The sequence below is a fragment of the Meriones unguiculatus genome, chromosome 10 (assembly GCF_030254825.1).
Source record: "Meriones unguiculatus strain TT.TT164.6M chromosome 10, Bangor_MerUng_6.1, whole genome shotgun sequence".
NCBI classification, from domain to species: Eukaryota; Metazoa; Chordata; class Mammalia; order Rodentia; family Muridae; genus Meriones; species Meriones unguiculatus.
In genome coordinates, this window is record NC_083358.1 from 42,176,142 (window position 1) to 42,200,437 (window position 24,296).

Consider the following 24,296-nt stretch of genomic DNA (forward strand, 5'->3'; position numbering starts at 1 on the left):
GCCGATCAGGGGGCGTGCCCAGCCCCGCGGCCCGGCCCACCTGCGCGTTGGTTGGTGGAGTTTCGCGAGGCCACGCCCCCAGGCGACCCGCCTCCCTAGAGGGCGTGGCGATGGGCCTGCCCTGGGAGGGCCGCGGCGGCGCCTCCAGCCCCCCCGGCCCGCACGCAGCCCGCGCAGGCGCACGCGCGCCTCCACGGCCGGGTCGCGGCGGGAGTGGGGACGCGCTCGCTGGAGCCGCGGAGCCGCCGCGCTGCTTCCACAGCTGCACAGGAGGGGAGCATGTCTGCAACTCGAGCCAAGAAAGTGAAGATGGCCACCAAATCGTGCCCCGAGTGCGACCAACAGGTGGGCCGGGCCGGCGCGAGCGGGCGGGGCAGGCGGGGCGGGCCGGGCGGGCGGCCGTTGCGTGGCGGCGGTTGGCGGTGCGCGGGGCCCGCGGCGGGCGGGGGCGGCGGGGGCCTGCGGCGGGGGCCGGGCCGGCCCGCGGGCCCCCGCCGCCCCGGCCGGCTTTGTTCGCGCTTGGGCAAGTGCGGTGTGCTCCTCGCCTGTCGCCCGCCACCGGAGCGGCAGCCTAAAGCAGACAAAAGGACAGTGATGCTGCTAACTTTTTGCAAATTTGAGGACTTCCGGGACGCCGCAAAAAATAAAGCAACAACCCAGTTTTGATATGTGATTTCTAGTCCTTCCTTTACGTCGTTAACGGAACACGATCGAATAAAGCCGGCTCTGAGGCTCTTCCTCTCTGCGTGCTCCCCATCTCACTCTTGCTATTCACTGTTGTAAATTTGGCATGTCTGCTTCCAGATTTTTTTTTTTTAAATATGCCAGTTCGTGAATTTGAAATCAGTTATATTTAGATTGAATCCATGGAGTAATTAGTTGTATTTTTTCATTCGCCACTTTACGATGTAATGAACAAAAATTCGCTCTGTTAAAACCATCCTTAAGGCCCTTCGTGCTGACATGCAGATCTGAGCATTCTTCTTTTTCCACTGAATGAATCGGTTCTAAAATGACTACCTCTCTCTCCTCTCCCCCTTCCTTCTCTCTTATTCTGTCTCCGGAGTAATTTGAAATGGGTGGAGTCTTAAAATAAGCTGATTTTAATATATTAGGGCGCGTTCTTGTAGGTTTATTAAATCTTCTAACAAAAGGGTGTTATATGTTTTATTCAGTGTGATTTATAGGCAGCGTTAAAAATGCTGATCACGGAAAGTTTGCAAGTGTAGCAGGTAGAGCGTACCATGGTGCAGTATAAAAACAGTCATGTTTTTCAAAGTGTAGAGTTACAGTCGTTCTTTCCACCAAAATAAATTTTAACAAACCCGGACTTGTGATCAGTCTGTTGGCAGATTACTTCGATGTTTAAGTCATTTCCAGGTAAGGCTTATATAATATGAATTATGCATTCAGTTTCTGTAGCGCACAGATCCTTATAAACCCTTTTCTTGTTTTGCTTGGCATAAAGGAATCTTTTGGGGAAAATAATCTGGTTTTGATATCTCAGTTAGGGGCTAGAGAGATGGCTCAGCCGGTAAAGGTGCTTTAGTTCAAGGCTCACCACCTGAGGTAGAGCCCCAGAACCGACGCAGAGGTGGAAGGAGAGGGCTGGCTGCACAGAGTCCGTGCTGTGGTACTCAAACATACACAGTCCCATATACACACTAATGATAATCAAAACTGAAAACTGAAGAAAGCAAGCAAACTAAAAACCTCGGCTAAAGGAAGAGTAGAAGACAGTAAACTTGCAGGAGTCCTTGAGACTCTTCAACAAATCAGGCCTTTATTGGAAGGATGACAGTCATCGTGGCATACAAATAGACATTTACTTTTTTTCCGTTTTGATTTTGTATGTATTGTGTTCATCCATGGGATTTGGGGAACAGCCTGTGGCAGTCTGCTGTCTCCTTGCATCAAGTAAGGTTCGCAGGGTTGGAACTGAGATTTGGCAGGAGGTGCCTTTACCTGCTGAGCCGTTTCCCAGGCCCCACATGCATTCCTTTGTATAAAATCAACTCTATCTTGGTTTGTTTTGGATGCAGTAATAAAATACGACAGACTGGATATAATAACCAGCATTAATCTATTTTTTCACAGTTCTGATGTACATTCAAGGCCAGGGTGTGTTCTAGTGAGAGTGTTCTTGGCTTGCAGATGCCAGGCTGTCTTCTGGTGTCCTCCTGTGGCAAAACGTGCATGCTCTGGTCTCGTTAAGGTCACTGATCCCATCAGGAGCATCAGCATCGCACTTGACTTACACTCAGTTACCTCTGAAAAGCCTGACAGGGAAAGGCTTAGGGATCACAGCGGGGCGCAGGGAGGCGTTACGTGTATTTTGGACAGTGGACACAGTTTAGTCCTTTATAAACTAGGAGATTGGCTTTGGTTTGTTTTGTCTTTTGTCCTCAGTACTGAAGAGAATATGCGTGATGGCAAATGAATTCTTGGTGATTTCCCAGGGTCAGGGTCTGAATCCAGGGCCTTGAGCCCTTTGCTGATTTTTATTTTAAACAATAGTAATTGAGTTGAAGAAAGTAATAGGTTAATTTTAGATTTCTAATTACTTAAAAAGTAGAAGATTTTAGTTTTTAAAAAGAAACGTTTTAAACAAGACACTAGATGTTGCCAAGATTCTAAGTTATTTTATGAATATTGAATTAGATTTTGTATATAGTTTATAAACATAAGTGTTAAATCTTTAAAGTGAGAAGTCTGCAGTTGGCTAGATAGGCACATTCTCTAAGTTTAAAAACCAAGTACAAAGAAGCAAACAGCTAGATTTTTAGCAGCTTTCAACATCTCGTATGTAGGCCCTTAAAAATACATACAGTTTTATAACTTGTAAACTTTTGTGCTCTTCATTTTCATGGAGGTCTCATTCACTAGCTGGAATATTAGTAAACTATTTTGGGTATATTACTAGTCAATATATTTGGCACTTTTCTGTTATTTTTCATGAGTATTTTTGGTTTTGCTTTCATTTTAAAAAACAATGCACTGTTTTCCCATGCATGTCACATCTATCAACCGTATGTGCTGTGGGTGTCTCTGATCTTTTAGCACTAAAGAATCTTGTCCCCTTGTTCTGGGCAGGTACGTTTTAAGATCTATAGTAGATGTCTAAAGTCCCAGACAGTGCTAAACCTGCCCATACTGTGTTTTTGCATATGTCTACATACCTATAATGAAATTTATAAGCAGTCAACAGCTAATAATTAAATAGAATGGTATATTTTAATAAAAGCTTTGTGGTGTTTTGTGAACCGGAATTCTTGAAAAGAAACTGTCCACAAAGGCTGATTGATTAAAGCCTGAGTGATGGGGAAAGGATGGAATGTTGCAGGCCCAGTTACAACTTGAACTGTCTTTAGCCCACCTGAGGCAGCCATTCCCTGCCTCTCTGTGTCAGACCTACATCTGAAAAAATACAAAGCTTTGGGGACGAGTTAACTCAAAGCCCTAATTTTCCATCAATCAAAGGGCTAAAGAGCATCTGAGGCCTATAGCAAAGATTTTTTTCCACTTTGCTGTAACTTTCTACTTAATGTTTACAGCGATGTGTTTGAAAAGGGCTTTGATCTAAGTGTCATTTTGTTCTGTTATATAAAAAGCTCATGGAACTGCTTTCATGTTGGAACATAGAATTTGGGGTAACCTAAATCTGTTGCTAGGCCTTGTTACTCATATTTAGCACCAGAATAAACTCTTAATTTGTTTTGTGCTGTTTTTGCATCAACCATCTCAATCTCTTTCTAAATATTCTTTGCCATTTTTATTCTTCTTATTGACCTTGGGTAATTAAAAACTCAGAAAGCAAAAATATGATATTTCAATAAATGAGTTTTGTTGTTGTTTTAGGCATCAAATTAATGAAATACTGTATTGCCCAAATCCTTTATTTTATTTTTTTGGTCCTGGACAATTTCAAGTCCAAATCCTTGTTTGCAGATTTTAGCAGTGTCACAATTTTTATACCTAACAGGGTTTTTCTTCATTCTGTGCAAATAGTCACTTGGTCTCTATTTGGGCTAGACACGGGTCTAGTCACCAGTAATGTGACGTTGAACAAATGTGTAGCTGACACCTTTTTCCTTCCCCTTCAAAATATACAACCCAAAAATATTTCTAAAAGAGGGAATTGATAAATAATAAACAATACTTTGGATTTTTCATTAAAAATTGAAAGTATAGCACTAGAACTTAAATTATTGTCTTAATGTTTAATGAAATTTAAGGAGTGCTTAAGGCATTTTTGTAAAATTCCCCTGATGCTGTAATTTAATGAGACTAATGTTACTCAAGTTGTCCATCCTGCTTGAGGGATCTGGTTATGGTCGTGGTGGTGGGTTTTGTTGATTTTGTTTTTGTTTCAAATTTCTAGGGCAGGATTTAAGAGGGGCATTCTCTTTTTAAACAGGACTTTAGAATGAATTAGCTTAGACATAGGAAAGTATCTTGAACTCATTAAAGAAAATCATCTTGTCAGTTGAAATTAGTGTGCACGTGGGTCGCAAAACCAATTTTCACTTGTTATGGTTTATATGATTTTATTTTCTTCTTATTTTTCCTTTTAACTAAATGTTGAACTCAGTACATGCCAGGCAAGTACTCTACCACTGAACTATTATATTTCTGACTTTATGTTTTTGAGACAGCGTCTAAGCAGGCTGCCCAAACTCTCTTTGAACTAATTGTGTGTGTGTGGCCTATGGACTAGTGGTTTCCCTGGCTTGGCCTTCTAAGTCACATCACTAGGCCCTGCTGTTGTCCTCTTCCTTTTTAATTAAGTAGTTAATTAGTGTGTGTGTGTGTGTGTGTACGTGTACAGCTGCTCCTGTATATGTATAGAAAGTACAGCTCTGGGGAGTTGGTTCTTTCTGTCTCTTACCTGGTATTGAATGTAGGCAATCAGACCTGCAAGCCATCTTGCAGGCCCGATAGTTGTCTCTTAAGTGTAAATTAAAGATCTTGTATTGTACTGGGCATGGTGACACATACTTGTAATCCCAATATTTGGGAGGAGAGGCAGAAGAATCAAGAATTCCAGGGTAGCTTTTGCTATAAAGCAAGGCCAGTGTTTGAGACCCTGTCTCAGGAAAGCAAAAACCAGGGCAGCTGAGGTGGTTCAGTGGGTGAAGCTGTTTGAATGCAGGTCTAACACTTGAGTGTGGAGCCAAGCAAAAGTGGAAGGAGAGTGTAGGCACTGTGGAGTCTCCACAGTGCCCCCATTTCTCTCCTACGATACACACTATTAATAGTAAAAAAATTTAAAAGTGAAAAAGATCCACTGTTCAGCACATTAGTGCAAAAACAGAACTGTTTTCCTCCTGTCCTGTTAATAACCTTCAGTTTTCTGGGTTCTGCTCACATGAGCAGTAGTTGGTTTGCGTGTCCATTTCTTGTTTTTTCCTTTTGTGAAACGTAGCTTATCCACCATTTCAGTTTTATTCTCAGTATTCCAGCCAGGCCTCACAATCTTCTGTTTATCTTAACCACAGTCTTAACCACTCTCTTTTTCTTAATTTGCTGTAAACTGCTGTCAGTGTAACAGTTTAGGAAATACTGCCTTTTATCATGTCAAACCTCCCCTGTTCCTGATCTGTTAAGGATTTCTGTTGGTCACTCATATCTCCATATGCTTACATTGCATTTAGTATTTATGACACTGGTATTGCAAGATATTCAGGTGTTGTAAGCTAAGCACTAGGAAAATGTGAATGTTTGTGAAATGATAACTTTCTCAAAGAAGTTTCCATTTATTCACCAAGAGATTCTGAGTACCAAGAAAATTAACAATGGAAGAAGAGTAATCAAGTTTTTCTTTTTTCCCTGCAGATTCCTGTTGCATGTAAATCATGTCCTTGTGGTTACATATTTATTAGTAGAAAACTACTAAATGCAAAACATTCAGAGAAATCACCACCTTCTACAGGTAACTGAAAATTAAACACAACAGCTTAGCTCTCTAAAATCAGCTTATGACATTGGTTCATTTCACGTAAATGTTAACTCCCTTATAATATTGATACAGTTTGTAATACGGTTTTAGTTTTATTTTTATCTACTTAAAATTTTATTTAAAACATTTTAAAAAGCTTGATAATTGATGTTGGGTCATTGAAGGACAGCTACTATTTGGTGGATTCTGACATGTGGGAAAACCAGTCTGTCTCCATTTCCTCTTGTTCTCACTGCTGCCCTTTGTTACAGTCCTGTCAGGGGAGTTGGAGTCTGTGAGACTCTTTGTCTGGCCTCTGTCATTGAACAAAGTATTTAACATGTCTTTTTTGTTTTCTTGCTTCATAGAGTTCTTTATATGCATATGCCATCATTTATCACTTCATCTTTTGAGCCATTGTCTTTATTTTTGTTCTCTTTCACAATGCTGGTAAAGTTTGCAATAACTTCAAAGTTTTTTATTTGTTTTTGTTTTATTATTATTATTTTTTGTTTAAGATTTCAGTTACCTCATTTCCTCCCTTCCTTTTCCTCCCTCCATTCTCTCCCTGAACGACCCCTTGTTATTTCTCAAATTCCTGATCTCTTTTTCTTTAATTGTTGTTGCATAGATGTGTGTATATGTGAGAGTGTATTTCCAAATATATGAATACAATCTGCTCAGTCCATATAACATTAATTGTATGTATGTGTTTTCAGGGCTGACCATATGATATTAGATAGTTAGTTGGTGTGTCCTTTCTTGAGGAATCTGTTTCTCTCACTCTCAGCATTTCTTAGCTTTGTTTGAGGGTTCATGAACTTCCTTTTACGTGTTGGCTTGTCTGTTGGTTTCCTCCTTATTCAGGTCTTTTTTAGGTAGGCCATGTTGGTGAGACTTCATGGGTGTAGTTTCTCTGACATTTCTAAGCGATACACTCTCACAGCAAACTTGCTGTTCCTCGGGCTCTTTGAATCTTTCTCTCAACCTTTCCTCAATGATCCCTGAGTCTTGGTGCAGGAGTTGTGTTGTAGATGTACCAGTTGGGACTGGGCTCCACAGCTCTGCGTTTTAATTGTTTGAGGTTTTCTGCAATGGATTCCCTCTGTTGCAAAAGAGTTTTGGATGAACAGTAATTTTTTTTTAAATAATGCCTGGAAAAACATAATTCAGTATGATTGGAATTTTTGTTATTTTTCACAATTGCCTGCATGAAAATATTTAGGAAATAATTTTGCTTAGACTTGTTTCTTACCTGTTAATGTAAACAAATTGTATTTATTCAATAGGAATGTTTATTAAAAGATAAGACTTATTGTTACTTAGTAAAGCCAGAACAGTGAATTCAAAATAAGAGTAAACCGGCTAGGTGGAGCACGCCTTTAATCCCAGCATCAGGGGGGCAAAGGCAGATGGGTGTCTGCGTTTCAGGTCAGCCAAAGCTATACAGTGAGACCCTGTCTCAAAAATTAATAAATAAGAGTAGTAGAAACAGGGATGCTCCTGTGACTCTCATGGCTGTCCTGGACTTTACGTTCTCATGAGTGTGAGGTAGACAGTGAACAGATAAACAGGGAAAATGGCCGCCTTATGAGAAAGACCCAGTTCTGTCATGTGATTGGAGACTGCATCTGTTTATAAAAGTCCTTTCTGAGGAAATGATATTGAAGCCTGAATAGGAAGAAGGGTGTGGCTGTGACAACAGGGGGAATATCTTGGGAGATAAAAAGTTAGGGCTGATGAGATGGCTCAGTTAACATAGAGACTTGATGGACAAGCCTAAAGACATGAACTCAGTTTGCAGAGCGTGTAAAGGTAAAGGGGGAGAGCGACCCCTAAGATGTCCTCTGGCTTTCACAGGTGGGTTATACATACAAGGCTAACCTGGGTTGTTTGAGACCCAAGTTAAAGAAAAAGAAAAAAAATCAAAGGCGGACACCTGAAGATGTTCTCTGGTCTCCATTTGTGCACATACAAACACACACAAATACACACAGGAGATTTTTTTAAAAAGCAGAAAGATTTATCTTGGTGATCCATAGCATATAGGGAATTTTAAGAAGTACATTTGAAAAATGTAATTGATGCATAATACTTGTAAATATTTATGGGGTATAACACAAAAAATTAAGTCATATATGCAATGTACATGGCCATAGTTATTAGCATTTGTATTTCCTTAAACACTTATTTCTGTATTGGGAGCTTTCAGATACTTTCAGTTACTGGAAATCTGTTGTAAATTATTATAGGCTGTAGTTACCAAACTATGCTAAGAACACTAGAATTAATTCCTTCTGTCAAATTTTATCTTCGTACCTGTTACCCTATTTTTATTCCTTTCCTTTGTGTCTTTCTATACCCACTGTTTTGGAAAAATGACAACATACAGCATTCTAATTTTGTCCTTTGTTTATTTCATTTAATGTGATGTTCTTTGTTATGGTTAGTCTTCATTGTCAGCCTTACTGGATTTAAAATCACCTAGGAAACGTGTCTCCGGGCATATCTGAGGGGTTTTCCAGAGAGGTTTAGCTGAGGAGAAAAGTTCTGCCCTGAGTGTGGGCAGCACCATCCTCTGGCTGTGGTCTAGACTAGAGGAGGGGAGGAGGAAGGAGCTGAGCTCTGGTGTTCTCTCTGCTTCCTTACTGCAGCCAGTGTGGCCAGCTGCCTCAGCGTCCCCACATGCTGCAACAAGAAAAGCAGCCAATGTATCGTCAGGTCCTGTCACAGTGCTGCATGCTAGGCTTCAGTTTTAAAAGCTGAGTAATATTTATGCATGCTTGTGTGTGTGTTTGTCTGTGTGCATGTGATTTTGCTCACCAGTTCATCATGAATGTCTGTGTGTGTGTGTGTGTGATTTTGCTCATCAGTTCATCTTTGATGAACACTTGAAGTGATTCCAAGATATAGAAAGTCACTCTTGTAAGTAAATGAATTGGAGTAAATGGAGAAGTTTAGGCAATTCTTTTATGTATTTATTTTATTTGCTTTGTATGTGTACCTAGTAATGAAGTCATTGGATCATATATGTTACTTCTAGCTTGCTAAAAATCTGAATACTGTTTCCCTTAGTGGTTATACTGTGTTTTTATGAGCGTGTCCAAATATGTATGGTGACTACAAAGACATAATTCTCACTTCAAAATCAGAGAGAATTTATTCTGATGCCAAATATGAGATAACCCAGAAACAACAAAGATTTAGGTTACTTCAAATTTTACATTCCAAAAAGATAATGGCTTGATGAAGAAGTTGAAAAAAAAAGCAGAACAAAAAGGTTACAAATCAAGGCGCTCTTCAGGTTCATTAGCAGAAACAGCAGGTGTGGGTTAAAGCAGAAGGGGACAGCTCTGCCGCACATCTCTGGTGCTGTTCGGTCTCTCCACTCTCTGGAAGCTAGTGGACCATTAATACATTTCAAAAGATTTTGCCTGTTAGTCAGAAGGATAAAAAGATAGCTCAGGATAAATTGTAGTTAGGCTCTGGACCTGCAGCCTTCCAATCTCTCCAGTGATTGAAGTTCTAGTCTGCCCTGCACACTCTTCACTGGAAAGTGGGGTTTTTTGTACTTAAATGGTAGTGCTAGGCAAAGCCTTTTTTTTCTTTTTTTAATTTATTTTTTTAATTACTGCAATCGCAATGCCTTTCTGAAGTTTTAAGTGTACCTATCCTAGTATCTGGAGTTCTTTTTGAATAGGCATGTAATTTAAGAGTCTAGTTGTTTGTAAGGACAAGGAATTATGTGAATTTTCAAGGCAACATATTGTAAGAGCAAATGGTAGCAACCATGTGTCATGAGTAGGAGATGGTTAAAAATGGTCCATCATTTAGAGAACAGTATGGACTACTTGGAATGATAATTTTTATGTGCTGACCATGGAAAACTTTTCCAAGCACTGTTACGAGGTGGTACACGCTTTTAATCCCAGCCCTCAGCACTAGGGAGCGAATGCACACAAAGTGAGGAATTTTGGGACTGGAGAGGTGGCTCAGCTGTTAAAGGCTGGGCACACAACCAAAACATAAAGTGAGGAATTTTTAAATCTTTAAAATTAAATTTGGTGAAAGGAAGAGAGATACGTGTTATAAATATAAAAATATAAATATATTTTATCATATGTAAATATATTTTATAAATATAGAAAAGGCTTATTAAGGAATGATCAGGACCAGTGAGATGGTTCAGTGTGTTGGGTAAAGGCCTTTGTTGCCAAGCTTGTCAATCCAAGTTTAAGCCCCTGGACCTATGTGGGAGAAGGAAGAAAACTTGCACAGCTTGTTCACTGCCCTGCACCATGGCACATTCGTGTGTGCATGTGCACACAGAAACTACGTATAATAAATATAATAATAAATAATGTTTTGTGCAAGAACCTAGAACCTTAGGCAATTATTCTTTGACACATTTCCAAATGAGGGATGTGTTGCAGTTTTGTTGTATGAAATAGGTAAGTATTTAAAAAAATAAGAGAGATGGATCAGCAGTTAAGAGCATTGGCTACCACCCTTCCGGAGGACCTGGGTTCAATTCCCAGCATCCTTATGAAGCTCACAAACATGTAACTCCAGATCCAAGGGCTTTAGAGGTGCCTTCTGGCTTCTGGGGACACTATATGCATGTGGCATATAGAAATATATGCAGGCAGAATACTTGTACACACAAAATAATACTGTAAAGAATGTTACTAATTGAGGATTTCATTTCTAAGATGAATGGTTGACTGAGAGTTTAAAAAGTATACCTTTTAAAGGGGCAGGGGTGTAGATTACCTGTAAGGGAGAATGCCTGTCTTGCATACACACACCTGTAAGGGAGAATGCCTGTCTTGCATACACACACCTGTAAGGGAGAATGCCTGTCTTGCATACACACGGCCTTTGACTTAATTCCTGTTACTGTTGTTTTCAATTGTGTTACTCCTCGTGTGTGTGTGTGTGTGTGTGTGTGTGTGTCAGCATCCATGTGCTATATTGAGCATGGGAGTCAGATGGTAGCTTTCAGGAGTCTGTTTTCTTTCCACCCTGGGTACAGGGATGAAACTCAGGAATGCCAGGCTTGTGCAGTAAACCTCTTTACCCACCAAGCCATCTCACCTTTGCAATTAAGCTTGACATTGAGGACATTACTTTGTAGCTCTTTCTGGCCTAGAACATGGTGTTAGTACAGGATGGCCCCAGTCTTCCAGTGCTAGCATTTATTGGCCTGCACCATCATGTCCAGTGCAGAAGAGATTTCTTCAAAAGAGCAATTAAAGGAAACACCGTGTTTCTTAAATTGTGACTCCGTACCAAGCTACATTTACTTACTTGGGGAGAGATGTCATGGTGTGCATATTGGAGGTGGGGTAAGCAGACAGCATGCCAAAGCTGGTTCTCTCCTTTTACCGTGTGGCTTCAGGATCACAGTGCTTCTCCCCACCGTGCCTTCTCACCCTCCCTGGAGTATTCCTAAATCAACTGTTAACCAGTTACCATTACTAAGGGAAGAGTTAATTAACTCAGCTTGTTCTAGATCTTTATTTTCCAGATGTAGATTCTCATTAGAGGTTCTATTTTACAGTTAATTACTGGCTGTATCTTTCTTTCTAGAATGTTAATTATAAAACTTGTAGAAGAAAATGTAAACAAGTTCTAAATCAGATTTAGTCCATAAGACTTCCTTTAAAGGTGAGAAAAAATATTCAAGACAATTAAAATGGGAATTTGTTAACATTTTACCTGTTTACTTCTCAGTGCGTAGATGTTTCAGGTAAGCTTAGTCAAATGACCACCTTATTTTTTTTAAATTGAGAGAAGGATAAAAAGGAAAATGATTAAACTGCAACTTTTAGATTACCATGAACAAAGGCCAACAAGCAAACAAAAAAAATCGTGTTCTTCTTATTACTATTATTTTGATTTTTCAAGACAAGATTTCTCTGTGTAGCCTTAGCTGTCCTGGATTAGCTTTGTAGACCAGGCTAGCCCTGAATTCAAAGAGATCCGCCTGCCTCTGCCTCCCAGAACACTGGGACTACAGGTGTGCACCACCGTGTCCGGCTTAAAACAAAACAATCTTAAAATGGTAAATTCACTTTAATGAGAGAGAGAGAGAGATCCAGTGCTCAGGAGGCCTGTGGCAGGAAGATTAAGAGTTATTGGTCAGCCTGGGCTCTGTTTCATCCTTGGCTTCCAAGAACAGGCCTAGGGGTTCTGTTTTTGTGGGTTCTTACACTTGTTAATAAAATAATTTTAAAACAGACTCAGAAGCAAGTTCAAGGACTGTTTTTATTAGAGTTCGAGGAAAAGCACAGGGCAGGGAGGAGGAAAAGACACACTGCCTTCCGGTAGGGTCAGACAGTGGAGGTTGGCAGGCAGCCGCACAGAGGACCAGGGACGGGGAGAGGTTATTCAGAGAGAAAGTGTGTGTGTTCAGAATGATAGGGCAGCATGTTTAGGACTTTTGTTGACATGGGAAAAAAGACATAAAGGTTAAAGGAAAAGTTACACTTTTTGAGTAGGAGCTCAGAAAAGTGGTCACTGCTTTGAGAGAGGCCTTCTGAGAAGCTTAAGTAAATGATTTCATTAAGAGCACGATTAGTCTTCCCATCTCCTTATCATGTTTTTAGGTGAATCACATTTCTTGAGGGACATATTCTTTTTGGCTAGGTGATTGACAGCCCTAGTTAGAGTAATTTTATTTTTTTTTAATTGGGCCAGAGCTTACAGTGTAGACTAGGCTGGCCTGTTTGACTCAAAGTGATCCACCTGCTTCTGCCTCCAGGTGCTAGGATCAAAGGATATATGTATATACCTCTGGGTTAGCTGGGTTAATAACATAGGACAAGCAACAGTAGGTAATGTTCTGGGCAGTAAAAGATCGTTTTGTTTTATGTCTATGGTTTATCTTCCTGTATGTATGTCTGTACATCACTTTCATGCCTGGTGCCCTCAGAAGCCAGGAGTCAGATTTCTTGTGACTGTCAGTTACAGATAGTACTGAGCTGCCGTGTGGGTGCTGGGAACTGATTGTAGGTCCTCTGGAGGAGCAACCAGTGCTCTTAACTGCAGATTGTACTCCAACTGCCAGAGTGGTTTTAGGTCTCTTGCACAGTTTTGTATTGGGATTTCTTTCCATCATACTCTCAAGATAGTCATATATTCATTCATTCGTTCGTTCATTCATTCATTCATTCATCCATCCATTCATTCTCTGTCTCCACACATCTCCCCAGCTGTTTCATACCTAGAAAGTCCTAAATACACATACACAGAGACACTGACACCCCCCCCCATACCCTCTATGTGGCATTGTATTTTTATCTTCCTCTGTGACATTTACACTAACATTACTCTAACTTTCCTTTGCTTTGCAGGGTTATGGGTGTAACTCAGTGTTAGAGAGCTCACCTAGCATGCAAACATACATACATATCTTCCACTTGAAGGCTCAAGGCTTCTGTTTGGGGCCAGTTTTTAAATTTTAAAGACAGGGTAGACTGTATCCTGAGTTCAGCTCAAGATCACTTTGTAACCAAAGGTGAGTTCCAGCAACTCCCCTTTCAAACACCTGAAATGATGGGTGGTGCTGGAGGTCAAACCCAGGTCCTTCTGTATTCCAGGCAAATACTCTGTCAACTCAGCTGCAACTTAGTTTAAAATCACAGTTTCTTTCTTTCTTTTTTTTTTTTTTCTTGTCCTCTCTGTTATTCCTGTGTATTTATTGGACGCTATGTCAGTGTTACAGACCACTCAGTTAATACTGTAGTGACTACGGTGAAGGGCGAGGACTGGGCTCCTTTCTTTCTCAAGGAAAGATGGGGCTGTCATACTTATAGGGTAACTGTTGCATCTGTGTGTCCCACAGACATTCCCAGCAGGAAGAAAGTGGAAGGGCGGAAGAATAAAGGGACAAACTAGCCATGCTTAAAGAAAAAACTCTGGAAACCTTACCAGTTCCACTAAATGTATTATTGTTCAGAGCTAGTTTTCTTGATCACTTTCCTTGCAAGAGAGTCTTGAGAGAGTATATTACTTGCTAACATTTCTGTCAGGCTGGGTGTGGTGGCATACCATTTTAATCCCAGCACTGGGGAGACAGAGGCAAATGGATCTCTTTGAGTTCTAGGACAGCCTAGTCTAGATAGTTCCAGGACAGCTAGGGCTACGTAATGACCCTGTCTTAAAACAAACAGACAAACAAATGCCCAAACAACAGCTCCCCAAATAAGTAAATAACAGTTCTGCCATAGATCTGTTACAGATTTATTGGGTGTTTTCTTCATTTTTGGTCACTATATTACTTATCGCTGTAAGAAAATATTTGACAAGAATCATTAAGGGATGAGGGTTTATTTTGGCTTACAGTTTTAAGAGGTGCGTTCCATCAGGACAAGGAAGGCGTGGTAAGTAGGAGTGTGAAGTCAAAAAAACAGAATAGATAGGAAGTGGAGCTGGACTGTAAAGCTTTAAAGCATCCCCACAGTCATCTACTTTTTTTTTTTTTTTTTAAGAAAGAAGACTCCACCTCCCTACATGTTTCACAGTCTTCCACAATCTTCCAGAAAAGCACTTAGAACAGGGTGCTCAAACACTTGTACTTACAGGAACCATTTCACATTTAAAGTACAACATTCTGCTCCTGGACCTCTGTGCTCATGGCCATGTCATTATAGAAAATGCATCCATTCCAACCTCAGAAGTCGTGATAGCATTTGACAGTCCCAGCACTGTTCAAAAGGCAAAATGTCTGCTAAGACTCAAGAGTCTATTAACTGAACCCTATAAAAATAAAAACAACACCCCTACAGCTTACATATTTAGAGTACAGTGGCACAGTACACATACCAAAAAGAAGAAATGAAGGCTAAGCAAGAACAGATCAGACCACAGCAAGACTGAAGTCCTCCAGGGAAAGCCACATCCAGCAGCTCCATGTCTGGCATCTGTGCCTGTGATGGAGCCATCTGAGCGCTGTCCTCTGTAGCACACAGCCTCCCACTGGCTCACTGTCCTGCAAGCCTGCCACTGTCTTTTCAGGAGTTCAGAGTCCCACGGTCTCTTGCAGCTCAGGCTTTGACTCCCAAGGTTAATGTAGGGGCTTTCTGGTGTGTCCTTGGGCACCCAGCCCTGTCACTGCCTGGCCTTAGTGGCTGTGCGGAACAGACACCTTCCCTTTGCTTTTTTCATTCCTGCAAAGCTAGTACCAAGACCTACTTCCAGTTGAAGATGTAGCCTGACCCCTGTGAACTGGAGTTGAATCCACCTTTTGCCTTTGAGATTACAAGTGTTTTCCTAGACAGCACTCCCAGGTCAGCATTCCCAGTTCAGTCCTTACCCATTCAGGTGATTTTATGTTTTCACAAGACAGGGCCTTCCTTAAGCGGGTGACCCTTCTGACCCATTGCAGAGTATGAAGTCTCTTTCTAGTGACACTAATTTGTGTAACAATTAAGGATGCTTTGTTCGTACCATCATTGTCGATAACTTTAAGCTCACATTCCCTTCCTCACAAGCCTGCACATTGTTTTCTGTCTTTCTGCCTCACTTGTTCTCTCTCTTGTAGAACAGAAACTTACATAGCCTGAATGTTATCCTGCTTGAAATTTCCTTGACAAATAAGTTAATTCATTATTTTTGAATTCAGTCTTGTTCAGCATCTCAGTATGGGTGTAGAATGTAGCCAGATTCTTTGCCACAATTTAACAAACATGGCTTGGAGCCCAGTTCCGGGTGAGTCCTTTCAGAGTCCTCCCCTCTGAAAGCTCATAAGCTGGCCTCAAACTCACAAACTCTTCCTGCTTCTGCCTCCCAAGTGCTGGGATTACAGCCTGTGCTGCTGTGCCTGGTGACCTTTCCTCTTTAATATTAAAGGCCTCAATTGTATTTGATAACTTTTTTGCAGTCTGGAAAAACTGAATATTCTTGTTATTCTTGAGTCTTAGGCCTAGGATAAACTATTCTGCAATGACATATAGAGGAAATTAATTTTTATTTTCCTCCCACTCACTTCTTTTTTTTTTTTTTTTTTACTTTTATTTATTTTTTAATTTATTTATGTTTGCCTGAATGTATATCTGTGTGAGGGTGTCAGATCCCATGGAACTGGAGTTACAGACAGGTCTGAGCTGCCATGTGGTTGCTGGGATTTGAACCCAGGTTCTTTGGAAGAGCAAACAGTGCTCTTAACTGATGAGCCACCTCTCTAGCTCCTCTTCTTTTTATTTTTTTTAGGATTTTTTTTTGTATTTATTATTTATGCAATATTCTGCCTGCATGCACAGATGAGGGAACCAGGTATTATTATAGATGGTGGTGAGCCACCATGTGGTTGCTGGGAATTGAACTGAGGACCTTTGGAAGAATAGCTAGTGGGCTTAACTTACCTCTGAGTCATCTCTCCAGCCCCACACTTCTTTTTTGAGACAGGCTTTCTTCGTGTAGTTCTGGCTGTTCTGAAACTGTGGCTTCAGCCTGTCCTCACACTCACAGAGATCTACTTTTCTCTGCTTCCTGAGGGCATGTGCCACTATGGTCCCCTCCCCCCTTAAAGATACTCTCACTGTATAGCTCAGACTGGTCCTGAAGTCTCCATCTTTCCTCCTTTTACTATTGTAACTTTAGGTATTTGAAAGATAGCTTTCTAATTTTGAAGTAAAAGAATTTTGAAGTAAAATTTTGAAGTAAAAGAATGTTTTAATCTAACATTTTGATTTGTTTGGCATAGGGGGATGGCTTCTTGTAGTAATGAAATATTAGTGAAGTACCTGGATTGTTTGCTCCATTTATGGAACAAAATTCTGTTATATCAGTGATTACCTTCTTTGTGGGTTAAGTGAAAATTCCTTATCTTCTATGTTTTAGAAATATGTTATATGGGTGCTCTGTAGTTGGTTTGTATTGTGCCTAAGGCCAGTTTTGCTTCTATTCATTTGACATACCGTCTGTAATTTAGATAAGGAGCAGGAAGCAGTGGATCTAACCTCACCCCCTCTGTGTATTTCACTATGTTAAACTTGGAAATGTGATGAAAAAAGGAGAAAGGGTTGTTGTGTAGTTTAAATTTACAGGAGCTTAAATTAAAGCTGCAAATGAAGACATTTGTTTTCTCTCACAAGTTTTTCCCTAACTTACGTAGATCGGGATCCTGTTGTTTCTTTGTTCTATGTGAGTATGGGTGAGATATGACTAGAGTTTCACAGATGTACAAAATATGCTAGGAAGAAGAAGGAAGGTGGTGAGATCTTGGGCAGACAGTTGTTTTGAAGCCCTAAAATAAATCACTTTTATTCATACAGAAAACAAGCATGAGGCCAAGAGGAGGCGAACAGAGAGAGTTAGGAGAGAGAAGATAAATTCTACAGTAAATAAAGATTTAGAAAACAGAAAGAGATCTCGAAGTAACAGCCATTCAGACCATATCAGACGAGGAAGAGGAAGACCTAAAAGTACATCTGCCAAAAAACACGAGGAAGAAAGAGGTATGACTAATTCCCAGCAGCCCTTTTTCAAGTGTTAAGCTGACAAGAGATCATATTAGATAATAGTAGTGGATATAATGGAAGGTTTGAGCTCTTAGACATTAAAAAAAAAAATCACAATTCATATTTTGGTTTAAAAGCCTTTGTATTTTTTATTTTGGTACTGAGTTTTGAGCCCAGTACACAGGCCAGATAAACCTCTACTACTGATCTACACTCTCAGCCCTTATGTTCTTATTTTTAAAATAAAAACAAATTAAAACTCAAATTCTTACTAGACACCTAAAGGGTTACATTAGATAAAATCCACATTGTTATAAACTGGTGGTAAAGAAAGTTCAAAGGTAATTGTATTTGTGATATCTTTCAGATAACAGTAAAAGTGAGTGTACTTTTTTTAAAGCAGGTCTTTATATTTATTTAAAACCCTCAACCAACACAATTTCATCTTCGGTAAAATATATTTGTAATTGTTATTTGTTAGTTACAATTTGCAAGCACTTAATTTTAGGTATACAGATATTTTATATAAAAATTCAAATGTTATTTGAGACAGAATTATTCATGATTTCTCTTATATAGCTTGAAAAGTGTCTTGATGTTATGTCATTAAAGAAATAAAGTTTGTATCATAATGAACTATTGTATAAAGTCTTCACTTAGGTATTTCTCAATTCTTTGAGTAATCTTACTCTTTTTTCTCTTTCTGTTCTGTTACACTCTTCCAGCTACTTTGAGTTATTTACTTACTTTAAATATGCTTCTTTAGCAATGAAGTCACCAGAAAAATCTTATTTAAAAGACTGTTTTGGAATAGAAACTGGGCAAGCAAAGTCCACAGAGAAGAAAAAAGGTTCTGCTTGCTCAAGAAACAGAACATTGTTTTCAATTAAAATAAAAGGAATGTAGCTGATGAAAAGAGGAAGGAATGGTTTTGAGTATGCGGTTACAGAAATGGGTGAGGACAGTCGGGGAAACAAAGACTGTCTTGTTGGCCATGTATGTGTTCCATGTATGCAGCATTGACATTTATTCTTACTTGAAAAAGAAAGCATTTATTTGGCAGTGGATATTTTTTAGATATTTTCTCTTTAATTATCTTTTCGGTTGGGAGTGGTGCTGCATGTCTCTGATCCAGCAGCTGGGAGACAGAGACAGGTAGATCTGTTTCCTAAGAAAGCCACTGTTCCTCCAGTTCCCAGTTTGGGAGCTTGAACCCAGGACCTTACATTTGCTAGACAAGGATTCTTACACAGAACTAAATCCCCAGAAGCCAAATTACTAATTTTTTCTTTTGATAAAAATTTCAGGAAATTTAATGGTATAATCTAGATTTTTTTTTAAGATGACATCTTGCTATTTAACCAAGGCTCTCTAACCAACTCCCCTCACTTAAGATCTTTCTCTATTAGCATCTAAGAGTTGGGACTATAGGCAAATCTTATCACTTCTGGAGTAAATTATGAACATCGGGATGTACTATAGGTACTTTTCCCTGTGTAGAGTCCAAAAGTAAATATTTTCTGCTTTGTGGTCTCTGTCTCTACTACTGAACTCTGGAAAACAGCTATAAGCAATGTGTGAGTGCATAAAGCTGTGTTGTACTAAGACTTCATAAAAGCAGGAGGGTGAGGCTTGGTACCATCTTGATATAGTTCATTGTCCTCAAATATAATACAACAAGGAATGCCTGTGCATCTTACAAAAGACTTCTTAGGTAATGCTTCATACTGCTAAGCAGCTGCTTAGTTTAATTTATTCTATCTTTATTGGTCCTTTGCTCCCCAGGAACTTGAAAACCTTGAAGTAAGCTTAATTCTAAATTAAAATTTAATTTTAACACAATGAATTAAAAAAAAACCTGACACTGAATAAAAATAATTTAGTTGACTTCTTGCTTTTTGATTTGGGGAGAGAGAGAGAAAGAGAGAAAGACTAGGAAGAGGAGAAAATGGAAAGGGAAAGTCCTCTACCCATCAAGTTGATGCTTTGAAGAGGAAAAGAAAAAGCAGTCTTGGCCTAGGGAACACCAGACAAGGACAGGAGCAAAGACAGTGTGCAAAAGCCCAGGGATACTGAGATTGAAGACAGTAAATACCAAACTCTGCCGGGTTTGTATCTTTCAGGTGGGAGAGGTCAGGAGCAGTCTTGCTCAGGAGAAAAGGCCCACAGCTAACACTATTACTTAGGCGCTCACAAGGAAGTGCCTGGGAGACCATCTGCATTCACACAGAGCCAGGCTTCTCACATGCTCCTTCTAATTGCCTTTAAGATACTTTTAAATGTGAACAAACCACCGTAAATTACCAAGGTCTCTAGAAGAAAGCATCTAGTAGAAAAGGTCAAGAATCAATTAAAAGGAGAAAAAGATAATTGGTAGAGAACGCCCAGGAAAGAGGAACTATGTGACACTTGAAAGGCAGTGTAGGTGAAAGGCAAAGCACAGCTAGAAAATAGTTTTCAAAAATACTGACTTTAAAATAAATACTGAAAAACTCCAAAACATGCGTGAGTCACAAAATGAAAAGCTTAAAAATTAAAAAAAGATAAAAATTAAAGAAAGAATCCAGGAAGTATAGAAGTAGGAAGAAATGGAGAAGATAAAAACTTAAAGGACCAATTTGAAAGTCTAACATCTGTAAATAGTTTCAGAAAAAAGAATGTAGAAGATGGAAGACAAGGAAATTGTTAATGAATTTTAGAAATCTCTCCAAACCTGAAAGACACTAAAAGGGCCCCTGGAATTCCCAATCCAGTGGAAGGTTAAAAAATCAGAACAAAGTAGGCCCAGCGTGATGCTGCAGACTTTTAATCCCAGTACTCAGGAGGTAGAGGCAGGTGGATTTCTGTGAGTTCGAGGCCAGCCTGGTCTACAAAGTGAGTTCCAGGACAGCCAAGGCTACACAGAGGAACCCTGTCTCTAAAAACAAGACAAAAGCAAAAACAAAAAATCAGAACAAAGCATATCATCACTGTTTGGTTAAAGAAAAAAACAAAACAAAACTGGATTTTTGGACAAAAAGAATAGTCAATATATTTGAGTGAGTGCAGTGGTGTAATGCCTGTCAGGGAACATACACTTCTGTGTGAATAGCACTGAGAAGTTTTAAAACAGAAGAAAAGAAACTCCATACAATATATGATTGCTCTTTCTTTTAAGTTTAAGAACAAACAAAATCCATGTGGCTAGGGAGAGAGTGACTGGAGGACACACGGACTCCTGTAGGGTAGTTTCTGTATTGGTGCGGACTTTGCTGCTGGGATAAAACACTGTGACCAAGAGTACCATATGGAAGAGTTTTGGGCTTATGCGTCCATCATCCTGGAGAAGTGTGGCAGGCACACACACAGGAGGCAGCAGTTCACATCCTTCCCTGCAAGCTTGAAGCAAACCTTTTAACTCAGAGCCTACCCCACAGTGTCATCCTTCCTCCAGCAAGACTGCACCACTTAACTCCCCAACCAGCTGGAACCAAGTGCTCAAATCCCAAGACTGGGAGGTGTTTTTCAATCAAACCAACATGTCTTGACAAACATTTGGGTTGCATGAATATATGCATCTGTCAGAACACATGTGGATTCCTGCGGATTTGTACATCAGGTTATGACATATAAATATAGCAGTAACTTAAAAAATAGCTTAAAAAGCTTTGAATTTTCTCAGCGGTGATACCAGTAGTCAAAAGACAATGTATTTTGTTAATAATTCTAAGAAATTTAAAATCTTTTCAACTGGAATGCAATTTATTGTGCAAATAGACTAATGATATTTTCTGAAATCCACGGTTTCTGCTACCCATACTCCTTTCTCAGGAAGCTACTGAAAGTTTCACATACCACAGTGAAGAAAAGAGCCAAGAAAGGATTCTGGGATCTAGGACAAAGAGCAACATTCTCAGATGAGGAGAGTCTCCATTTGAAGAAGGATCATGGGGTGATAATTGCCTTGCAAGACTAGAGAGCACCCATTTCAGATGAAGCATTTTGGGACACTTGGAAAGATCTTTCCACGAAGATAAAATTATGTGTGAACTTCTTGAAAGACTTGTACAACTGGAAGAGAGTTTGAGTTGATTTAGAAATGACACTAAGCAAATAAAAGACTCTTGGGGCTGGTGAAGTGCTCAGCAGTAAAGGCCCTTGCTGCCGAGCCTGCCCGCCTAAGTTTGATCTTTGAAACACACGGGGGGGGGGGGGGAAGAAGTCATCCTTGACCTCCACCTGTGTGCATTATCACACAGTTAAATAAATAGGACTTCAGAGAAAACAGTGGTACTTCAGGAAAAGTAAAATCACTCACATGGTCATAATGTAGACATTGAAAATCAATGTTATTAAAATTGTGATTTAAATATAAGAAGACGAAGGGATAAGCAGAGTGTTTGATCTGGGAATAAGACATGCGAACAGTAAAATACTATTTTCCTAAATTAAAAATGGATAATGCAAAAAAAATTTTTGAAAATGGATAATGCAGAAAATTGAAGAAGGAGTATCTGAGAGTTTTATGTGGATACAGATTTGTTTATAAAAACAGGAAGGAACAACTGATGGGGAAATTAGTTGGAAACTAAGAAATGTGCACATAGGGATGCATTTTTTAAATGAAATTTTGTCAGAATAAATTGGCCAAATTTTGTATGTGCTTAACTTTGATTCAGATAGCAAAATATTAAAACAAAAATAGAATTATTGTAAAATATGAAAAATAATTTGGAACACTTACACAAAGATGTTTTAGCTGGTTAATGACTGTAGGGGTTGTTTCTTTTGCTTAATTTTCAAATTTTCTGCTTTGAACATGATTTGCATTTGTCACTGGGTGGAGCAGAAGTAGCAGCTGCAAAGTTGGTGGTTTTTTTCTTAGGAGCTTCAGGTGGAGGTGTTCCTGTGTTCAGAAAGTTACTGTTGCTGTCCCAAGGGGTGCCTCTAGGGTGAAAACTTCTTGACAGAGACAGTCACACTAGTGAAGGGAGAGAAAAATAGGAGATCTTTATAGAAATTATATAATATTAGTAAATGAATAAAATTGTAGTCTCCACTTAGTCTTCATTTCAAACCTTGTGTCATTTTTTTAAGTTTCAGTTTAGTAGAATTATATATTATAGCATCATATATATTTGTCACTTAAATACTTGAAAACCTCAAAAATGTTTTTAAGCTGCTGCACCTGCTACCTTTGTATTAAGCTTTCCCTTTTTCTTTCAACAGAAAAACAGGAAAAAGAAATTGACATCTATGCTAACCTCTCTGATGAAAAGGCTTTCGTGTTTTCAGTCGCCTTGGCAGAAATAAATAGAAAAATTATCAATCAAAGACTTATTCTCTGATATTTGTCTACAAAATCTGTTGCCACTTTCTTCAGGATTACATCAGCAAATTCTCAAACAGTTGTGGACTCTCAGGAGCATTCTGACTGTATGAATGAGGGCCATTGATTGTTTTTTCTGTTATCTAGTCTGGTGCCACACTTCGGGAGCAAAGCTGTGTGTTTAGACTTTGCTGGGATTTCCTTGTTTACCAAGGATTATTATCAGTGTTTTGTGTTGGGGTATAACTAAATGTATTTACAAAAAAACAACAAAACAAAACAAAAACCCTACCAGAAAAAGCCTCCAAAACTGGATGGATAGTTAGAGATTGAAGGTGGGCGCACAAAAACTAGGGCAATTAAAATGCGTCATAGTTTTCAGGTTTGCACCAGAGATGCAATATTTTAAGTACTGTCAAAAGAGTGACTTTTAAATATATATATATTTCAGGCTTTCATCATTAACAGATTGCATATATACAATCCATTGACTTTTAATAAATTGATAATTGATATTTTATTGAATGGAGAATTACGAATATAGATTATAAATTCTGTCTTCAATTGACCTTTTTCTTGGCCGATATTTTAATGATTTAAGGTAGGAGTTATATTTTCAGAAACTTTCTAGACAATTTGAAAATCTGGGTGCTATATGAAGAAAAGCATTTAAGGCTGTATCATATTTCAGAGATAAACACCTTGTTTTCTTGAATGTTTATTTATTGGTTTAAAAAAATGTTTCTGTTATATCAAGATGGTGCCTGTTAACCTAAACACAAGATATATTTATTACATGCAGAATATTTCATAGCTACTTGTAAACAGTGATGTTTTGTCTGAATGAATGTTCATTTATACATAATTCTGGTAATTATTTAAACTGTTACTTCATCCTGGAAAAAATAAACCTTAATATTGAAAGTGAGTAGATTCTAACTGGTGTGGTATAGTGAAGTCTCAAAGTATTCCAGCCAGTTTTTCCAGTGTTAAGTCATTGTTCCTTACGCTTCCTGCCCTTTGGCATACCAGTGTCATGATTAACCTCGTCACACTTTTTAGCAACGTTACTTCTTTTCACTCTTTTTCCCCAGTCTGGTTCAGATATCCACAGTTGCCTTGGGGAAGCGAGTCATTGTTTAATGGCTTCTTTTTAGAATGAGTCTTTTGGAGTTACAGGTGCTCTGAGCCACTGACTGGGAACTGGACTTCCTCTGTAGGAGCAGCAAGTGTTCCTAACCACTGAGTCGTTTTGCTAGATATTTTTGGGTAGACAGACATTTTCCCCTTTTAAGATCCCCCTAGTGTGTATATGTTTATTTTTGAGATATAAAAATTATATTTATTTAGCTGGGAGGTAGTGGTGACTGTCTTTAATTCCAGGATAGCCAAAGAAACCCTGTCTCAAAAACCAAACCAAACCAAGATTATGCAGTTATTAGTCACATGATACTACTTTTCTATGGCTGTTGTAATAAAGCACGTGCCAAGGCAACTTACAGACGGAAGCGTTAATTCAGCACTTGTGGTTCCAGAGGCTTCGAGTCCATGACAGAGTGGAGATAGTAGGCAGCAGCCTCCTGGA

At 39.2% G+C, this 24,296-nt stretch overlaps 1 protein-coding gene across 2 annotated transcripts; it reads left to right on the forward strand.

Moving 5' to 3' along the window:
• Nucleotides 1–144: 144 nt before the first annotated feature.
• Nucleotides 145–23,639, forward strand: C10H16orf87 (chromosome 10 C16orf87 homolog). 2 transcript variants are annotated; one of them, XM_021644698.2, is made up of 4 exons: nucleotides 155–345; nucleotides 5,836–5,932; nucleotides 17,218–17,400; nucleotides 22,612–23,639. In XM_021644698.2, the coding sequence occupies exons 1-4, from the start codon at nucleotides 280–282 to the stop codon at nucleotides 22,728–22,730; spliced, it is 465 nt and encodes a 154-aa protein (XP_021500373.1). In that variant the 5' UTR covers nucleotides 155–279; the 3' UTR covers nucleotides 22,731–23,639. The 2 variants fall into 2 exon arrangements, with proteins under 2 accessions (XP_060248290.1, XP_021500373.1); XM_060392307.1 differs by lacking the exon at nucleotides 17,218–17,400 and having other exon boundaries at nucleotides 145–345.
• Nucleotides 23,640–24,296: the final 657 nt, after the last annotated feature.

Excerpts from the sequence above, each read along its gene's own strand:
- C10H16orf87 (XM_021644698.2), top strand. The coding sequence starts at position 280 with ATGTCTGCAACTCGAGCCAAGAAAGTGAAGATGGCCACCAAATCGTGC. Across the intron at positions 346-5,835 it reads GCCCCGAGTGCGACCAACAG|ATTCCTGTTGCATGTAAATC; the intron begins GTGGGCCGGGCC and ends TTTTCCCTGCAG. Across the intron at positions 5,933-17,217 it reads GAAATCACCACCTTCTACAG|AAAACAAGCATGAGGCCAAG; the intron begins GTAACTGAAAAT and ends TTATTCATACAG.